The 8000-nt window shown below is 40.9% G+C and overlaps 1 protein-coding gene across 3 annotated transcripts; it reads left to right on the plus strand.

Annotated features, from left to right (window-relative positions):
* Nucleotides 1-3187, plus strand: LOC121540290 (MOB kinase activator 3A). Of its 3 annotated transcripts, XM_041849051.2 has the most exons (5): nucleotides 1-190; nucleotides 775-860; nucleotides 1180-1741; nucleotides 2445-2647; nucleotides 2861-3187. In XM_041849051.2, exons 3-5 carry the CDS (start codon nucleotides 1324-1326, stop codon nucleotides 2888-2890), a joined length of 651 nt encoding a protein of 216 aa, XP_041704985.1. In that variant the 5' UTR covers nucleotides 1-190; nucleotides 775-860; nucleotides 1180-1323; the 3' UTR covers nucleotides 2891-3187. The 3 variants fall into 3 exon arrangements, with proteins under 3 accessions (XP_041704985.1, XP_041704984.1, XP_041704987.1); XM_041849050.2 differs by lacking the exon at nucleotides 775-860; XM_041849053.2 differs by lacking the exon at nucleotides 775-860 and having other exon boundaries at nucleotides 190-259.
* Nucleotides 3188-8000: the final 4813 nt, after the last annotated feature.

Consider the following 8000-nt stretch of genomic DNA (forward strand, 5'->3'; position numbering starts at 1 on the left):
GGAAGTGCTTTTTTTGTTGTTGGTAGGGAGGGGCCTATTTTAGTTGCCTAAGTATAGACTTAGCGCTATGCTCAGAACTACTATACATTAATCATAATGTAGCCGTTGTTATACATATAAAAAGGATTAGCAAAGTTTATTCTATTCAAGGGAACACAGCAAGGGAAGGAACATTGAAGCGGAACAAGTGGTAACGTTAGCCTATCTAAGTTCGGGGAAAGTGGTTGCGAGACACATTTCGTCACCGTCAGCTCGTTTGGTAGCAATTTACTCCGTTATTTCTACGTTAAATGTTATAATGAATAACATGTTTTCAGGAGCAGTTTCTGGTTACCCTTATCATGCGAAAAGCAACAAGTGCGATTGTTGTCCTTTTTCTCTCGTTGGTAGCCTTGTCACGCGCCCTCATCGTTCAAACCTCGTAGTATCAGCGCTCCGGCTACCGCTAGGATACATCATGTACTAGCTACTGAAGTTTGTTTCACTTTTGCCTCTGACCCCTTTAAATGTCTGTTGGCTAGATAAACTCATATAAGTAACTTCAATATATGACATGGCGTTATTGTCTGAGGTCACTTCATAAAGTCTTGCAAGGTTGTCTCGCTTGCCTGAACCAGGCCATAATGTAATGTGAAAAATAGGAAATGACTCATATAGTTTGCAACATATTGTAACTATATTCTAACAACCCTCACTCTTTGAAACGTGGTAACTAACTCTGTGACGACACACACTTTGCAACATTGTAACTGATTGGTGTTATTCTTCTCGAAGTTGATGTTCAGGTTATGTTGGAGAACAGACTTCCATAAACTTACCACTCTTTGGACAGCAGTCATAGATGTGTGTTATATATTTTGGTTAGTTCAATATGGTTTATTAATTTGATTAACTGATTAATCAATTATTATTATTTTATGTGTTATTAATGTTCGGAAATGGACCGAGACACCACAAACACTTACAGTATTATGCATTTGTACCAAACAACATAACTAATGGTGATGCAGATTTTTGAAATATTGCACATTTATAAAAGTGGCACCAATAAATACATTGTGGGCCTAAGTTGTTGGCATTGCAACACCAGACTGAATACTGCATGTTACTGCTGAATTGGACAATATGGCATCTATGTGAATCTGACACTGTAAATTATTTTTTCTTCCCCTTGCTCAGATTTAAACCTTCATCAGCCTCAGGACCAAAACCAGCTGCAAGGAAAAATAAAACCAGCGTATAACAGCTCCACTGTTGTTTATATCTCCTCGTTCTAACCAGTAAATCATTCAGTAAGACATAAACAAACTGCCACATGCAACAATGTCCATGGCCCTGAAGCAAGTCTTCAACAAGGACAGGACATTCCGGCCGAAACGTAAGTTTGAGCCTGGGACACAGCGCTTTGAGCTGCACAAGAAGGCTCAGGCATCTCTGAATGCAGGCCTGGACCTGAAGCAGGCGGTGGCGCTGCCCCATGGAGAGGACCTTAATGACTGGGTGGCTGTGCACGTGGTGGACTTCTTCAACCGCATCAACCTCATCTACGGCACCATCAGTGACTCCTGCACAGACCAGACCTGCCCTGTCATGTCGGGGGGGCCCAAGTACGAGTACCGCTGGCAGGACGAGCACAAGTACAAGAAGCCCACAGCCGTGCCGGCCCCAAAATACATGAGCCTGCTGATGGACTGGATCGAGGTACAGATCAACAACGAGCACATCTTCCCCACCAACGTCGGTATGTACAAAGAATGATAACTAGGTACATGGGATGGGATCTGTTATTTGGCTATGCATGATGATGATGATAAATAAGTCTAAAGCATGTTGATGGGCTGAATTCCTTGAGATCTCTATGTCATTATCAAGTGCAACAGTTGTATCAGTTCATCTACTATAATCCAGAAATTCTTAACCTTCCATTCTTCACGTCCTCCCACCACACATAACTTGGTGACTGACTAGCTGTAGAAACAGCCAAGCAATGGCTTTAGAAATGGTCACACAATCTACAGTAGGGTATAAATAGGCATGTGCACATGTCCCCGGGAATGCATTGTTAAAATGCTGTTAGATTAGTGTAAGCGGGTAGACCGATAACTTAATCTATTCTTGATGGATGAAGGGAAATATGAATCCTCTGCCCTATGGGTGGTAATTTCCAAGGCTCACATATCTCCTTCAGGTGATACAAGCATGATCCTCCAGTACACAAGAAGATAACATCCCTCACTTTATTTACAAATACATATAATATTTTTATATTTATATCAATGGTATTTGCACCCAATGTAATATTTAAAGTTGAGAATTAATCTGAAAATTAGACTGAACCAACCACAGAGATGAGGTTGAGAGCAAGACTACATTTGTGTTTACTTTACATGTCCCAGGAGGACACGTCTTAATGTTTTTTGTCATCTTATGTTTGGTTTTTGCAGGTACTCCCTTCCCAAAGACCTTCATGCAGGTAGCTAAGAAGATTTTGTCTCGCCTGTTCCGTGTGTTCGTCCACGTCTACATCCACCACTTTGATCGTGTGAACCAGATGGGTGCAGAGGCCCATGTCAACACCTGTTACAAGCACTTCTATTACTTTGTAACTGAGTTTAACCTTACAGACTACAAGGAGCTCGAGCCACTGGTGAGTGAGAAAAAATATATAAATTGTATATCTTGTTGGTAGGTGAGCTGAAATTGTAATTTTCATTTATTTTTCTTACATATTACATGTTTTTTTGGAAAGGAAGCTGCCTTAAGTTATGATGCCTGTATTGCACCCTAGAATTGTGACGTTTACAAGCACATTTGTGTGCTTTTGCTATCATAATGTTGCTATCACTCCTTCCCCCTACAGAAAGAGATGACATCACGGATGTGCCACTAAGGGAGCGCCACTGACCACTTGACAAATTCCCCCTTGAAGACTAGTTCCGTCCATATAGAAGACAGAAACAGGAAACCAAATCTAAAAGAGTCTTTATTTTTATAAACAAGTACTGTTATCTATTTTAACCATGTAGGTTTGTTTAACCAGGAACTTTGTTGTTTTTTTAATTTGAAGCTGAATCATTCCTGTAATTTAGTTGTTCTCTTATCTAAAATGAATATATGTATGTTTGTACATATCTAAGATTGTAGTATGTGGAGACATTAAATGTACTCATTGTGTTCCTACTCTAAACTCAGTGTCTTATGTTTAATTATGAAATGGATAGTTTGAATCCTGGATGCTGATTGGACGAGCAGCGTTCGAAGCCGTGCAGTATTATCATATATTGTTATTTTTACAGAATATACATTCTAGCTGGTATATTGTTTGTGTATTAAATCTATTCAATAGCGTTGTTTTGTAAAATAACTGAGAACAAGGCCTGTGGAGCAGCGTTCGCATTTTCAGTATAAAAATGTATGCACTCACTAACTGTAAGTCGCTCTGGATAAGAGAGTCTGCTAAATGACTAAAATGTAATGTAAATGGTGCAAGGCCAATCAACATAATAAATCAGTCGTGCAAGTCTTAAATTAGTCCACAAGGTGGCGAAAGGCGCACACATAAATACGGCTGGTGTAAGGTTTGAGTTTACATTGTAGCAGGAAGTCAATTCAGTGTTTAAATACCCCATAACTCAAATTAAAAATATATGCCTACCTTAGTACATTTTACATTACATTTTAGTCATTTAGCAGACGCTCTTATCCAGAGCGACTTACAGTTGGTGAGTGCATACATGCAAATACTGTTTTAAGGACACCTTAGGCAATATAAAGTTACTTTTTAAGTTAAGGTTGTCTGTTGGAAGTGATTGATCTGGACTAGCCCTAAGTTTGAGTAAAAGCTTATTCAAATAATATGCAAATGCCAAACATTGTAGTCCTGAAGTGAACTGAATATGTTTAATCCAAGTGTGCTGATTGTTCACTGATCGCCTTTGGTACTATTGTCAGAGTTTGAATAAGGATAAATTAAATGAATGCCATATTGCAGGCCCCCCCTAAAAGACTGTAAAAACACCACCAAATCAGCTCCTAGTAATTTACATTTTGGAAATCTGTTCCAAAGTATTCACACGCATAATAAAGAGATATATGTGATCATATACAAATGTAAGAAAGGTTTGGAATTATTATGTTTTAGTAAAATTGTATATCTATTTGGGCTTCTTGCGGTCAATTTGCAGTTTACAAATTATTTGTAATTATGTTCCTGACCTCTGACCATCTGCCAAAAATCGGCCCTCAGGTTAATCTAATTGACGATCCCTGACATATTGTTATGTAACGTGGGCTGACCAATAATACACCCATTCACTGCACATTTGAGCAATTTTTCATGTCCCGAGTGGGAATTTCTTGGAGAGAGTATTGGGTGGGCAGGCTGTATCATATGTTGTCGCTGGTACCTATAACTTTCTATAATAATATTTGATTTTGCTTAAAAGGTGTAGTTCTTTCTTTCCTTTAAATAGGTGGTCATGCTTCTATTTTTCTGGGAACCTCATTCCAGGAACAAGAGTGTAAATCTTCACCATGTGACCTTGAGCACTGACTCCTAGGAAAAACCCAGCAGCCAAGATGAAACAGAATAGGAATGGTAACTAGCTGCAGAGACTCATCTCTCTTGTTGATACAATAAGCATGTGCACCCGCACACACACACCCACACCCATGATACATACACACATATAAACTCAGCAAATAAAAACGTCCCCTTTTCAGGACCCTGTCTTTCAAAGATAATTTGTAAAAATCCAAATAACTTCACAGATCTTCATTGTAAAGGGTTTAAACACTGTTTCCCATGCTTGTTCAATGAACCATAAACAATTAATGAACATGCACCTGTGGAACGGTCGTTAAGACACTAACAGCTTACAGACGGTAGGCAATTAAGGTCACAGTTATGAAAACTTAGGACACTAAAGAGGCCTTTCTACTGACTCTGAAAAACACCAAAAGAAAGATGCCCAGGATCCCTGCTCATCTGCGTGAACGTGCCTTAGGCATGCTGCAAGGAGGCATGAGGACTGTAGATGTGGCCAGGGCAATAAATTGCAATGTCCGTACTGTGAGACGCCTAAGACAGGGAGACAGGAGGACAGCTGATCGTCCTCGCAGTGGCAGACCATGTGTAACAACACCTGCACAGGATCGGTACATCTGAACATCACACCTGCGGGACAGGTACAGGATGGCAACAACAACAGCCCGAGTTACACCAGGAACACACAATCCCTCCATCAGTGCTCAGACTGTCCGCAATAGGCTGATAGAGGCTGGACTGAGGGCTTGTAGGCCTGTTGTAAGGCAGGTCCTCACTAGACATCACCGGCAACAACGTCGCCTATGGGCACAAACCCACCGTCGCTGGACCAGACAGAACTGGCAAAAAGTGCTCTTCACTGACGCGTCGCGGTTTTGTCTCACCAGGGGTGATGGTCGGATTTGCGTTTATCGTCGAAGGAATGAGCGTTACACCGAGGCCTGTACTCTGGAACAGGGAAGACATCCTCCTCCCTCATGTGGTACCCTTCCTGCAGGCTCATCCTGACATGACCCTCCAGCATGACAATGCCACCAGCCATACTGTTCGTTCTGTGCATGATTTCCTACAAGACAGGAATGTCAGTGCTCTGCCATGGCCAGCGAAGAGCCCGGATCTCAATCCCATTGAGCACGTCTGGGACCTGTTGGATCGGAGGGTGAGGGCTAGGGCCATTCCCCCCAGAAATGTCTGGGAACTTGCAGGTGCCTTGGTGGCAGAGTGGGGTAACATCTCACAGCAAGAACTGGCAAATCTGGTGCAGTCCATGAGGAGGAGATGCACTGCAGTACTTAATGCAGCTGGTGGCCACACCAGATACTGACTGTTACTTTTGATTTTGACCCCCCTCTTTGTTCAGGGACGCATTATTCAATTTCTGTTAGTCACATGTTTGTGGAACTTGTTCAGTTTATGTCTCCGTTGTTGAATCTTATGTTCATACAAATATTACGTTTGCTGAAAATAAAGGCAGTTGACAGTGAGAGGACGTTTCTTTTTTTGCTGAGTTTACATTAGTGGACATGTAGACAAAACACAAGAGACACACTTACATGTTTGTTTTGGTTTTAATTCCTCTACAGTTATTACTGTAGTTGTAGCTCTATATGATGTAAGTACTTATTGCAAGTATGTTGTTTAAATTAATTAGTTATGTCGCTATGTTGTCATGAGCTACTACACATTAAAAATGATGTCATTGTGAGCGTTCTGATGCATGTCAGTCATACATCACTCAGGTGAGTGCTACACATTGGGGGTGAATGGGGGTGAATGACCAATCAGCCTGTTACAAGTGCTTAGCAAGCTTTTGGAAAAAATTGTGTTTGATCAAATACAAAGTTATTTTACAGAAAACAAATTAAGAACAGACTTTCAGCATGCTTAGAGGGAAGGGCACTCAACATGCTCGGCACTGACACAAATGACTGATGACTGGCTGAAAGAAATTGATAGTAAGAAGCTTGTGGGGGCTGTATTGTTAGACTTCAGTGCAGCTGTTGATGTCATTGATCATAACCTGTTGCTGAAAAAAAACATAGGTGTTATGGATTTGCATCCTCTGCCTTATTATTGATTGAGAGATTACCATCTGATAGAACACAGAGGGTTTTCATTAATGGAAGCCTCTCTCATTTTCAGTTGTGTACCGCAGGGCAGCCGGCTAGGGCCATTATTGTTTTCTGTTTTTACAAATGACCTTCCACTGACCTTGAATAAAGCCTGTGTGTCTATGTATGCTGACGACTCAACAGTATACACGTTAGCTGCAACAGTAACATAAATAACTAAGACACTTAACATAGAGCTCCAGTCAGTTTTAGAATGGGTAACTAGCAATAGGCTGGTGCTAAATATCTCAAAAATGAAAAGCATCATTTTTGGGACAAATCACTCGCTCAATGTTTAGATCTATTATTGAATAATGTGGTTATTGAGCAGGTTGAGGAGACTAAACTGCTGGGTGTAACCCTAGATACAATAGCAAGCTGTCATGCTCAAAACATTAAGACTCAATGGTTGTTAAAATGGGAAGAGGTCTGTCCATGTGCTGCTCTGCCTTCTGGACATCTCAGTCGAACAGACAGGTCCTGCAGGCCCTAGTTTTGTCGCACCTGGACTACTGCCCAGCTGTGTGGTCAAAGAAGGACACACAGCTGACACACAGCTGACATTTGTGCAAAGTATTGATGTGTTGAAGGTACCGAACTGTCTGTTCAAGCAGTTCGGACACTCATTGGTACAACACAAATCATGCAACCAGAGGTCTCTTCACAGTGCCTAGGTCCAGAACAGAGGCTGGGAAAAGCACAGTATTAAATAGGGCCATGACTACATGGAACTCTCTGCCACCCCAGGTAACTCAAGCTAGCAATAAAACCAGTTTTTAAAAAAACAGATAAAAGAACACCTTAGTGCACAAAGGGGACTGTAAAGAGACACAGCCATTTTATAAATATTGTATTGTACTATGCACTCTATTATGTATTAGACCTAAATATTGTGTGTATTTACTGATATGTAGGCCATGTGTGATGTTTTAAATGTATGTATTTCAGTTCTTGACTAATAATGTTCTGTATTATGTCATGTTTCATGTGGACCCCAGGAAGAGTAGCTGATGCTTTTGCAGCGACTAATGGGGATCCTAATAAATACCAAATACCAAACTCGTATGACTGTAGAACACAAAAGTGCTATGTAAATGAAATCCGTTGTTATTGTCATCCTGTAAACCACACTTTCTGTCCCCTGTCCCTTCTCCTAAAACCAATCACTTAGACTTCATAGAACTAGTCATTTCAGATCTGTGAAGGAGACGGTGTTAGGAAGGAAGGAAGCTATATGAGCTGAAATTGAATCAGACCTGTAAAATACATACGTCATCCCAGCCCATGTGATAAACTGTCTATTGCTGTGTTTTGTACTCGAAGGTGCTGGATTATCCGAGAAA

This window comes from Coregonus clupeaformis, chromosome 26, assembly GCF_020615455.1.
Source record: "Coregonus clupeaformis isolate EN_2021a chromosome 26, ASM2061545v1, whole genome shotgun sequence".
In the NCBI taxonomy this organism is placed as follows: domain Eukaryota; kingdom Metazoa; phylum Chordata; class Actinopteri; order Salmoniformes; family Salmonidae; genus Coregonus; species Coregonus clupeaformis.

Coding starts and splice junctions, on each gene's coding strand:
- LOC121540290 (XM_041849051.2), top strand. CDS start 1,324: ATGTCCATGGCCCTGAAGCAAGTCTTCAACAAGGACAGGACATTCCGG. Junction 1,742..2,444: donor CATCTTCCCCACCAACGTCG/GTATGTACAAAG, acceptor TGGTTTTTGCAG/GTACTCCCTTCCCAAAGACC. Junction 2,648..2,860: donor ACAAGGAGCTCGAGCCACTG/GTGAGTGAGAAA, acceptor TTCCCCCTACAG/AAAGAGATGACATCACGGAT.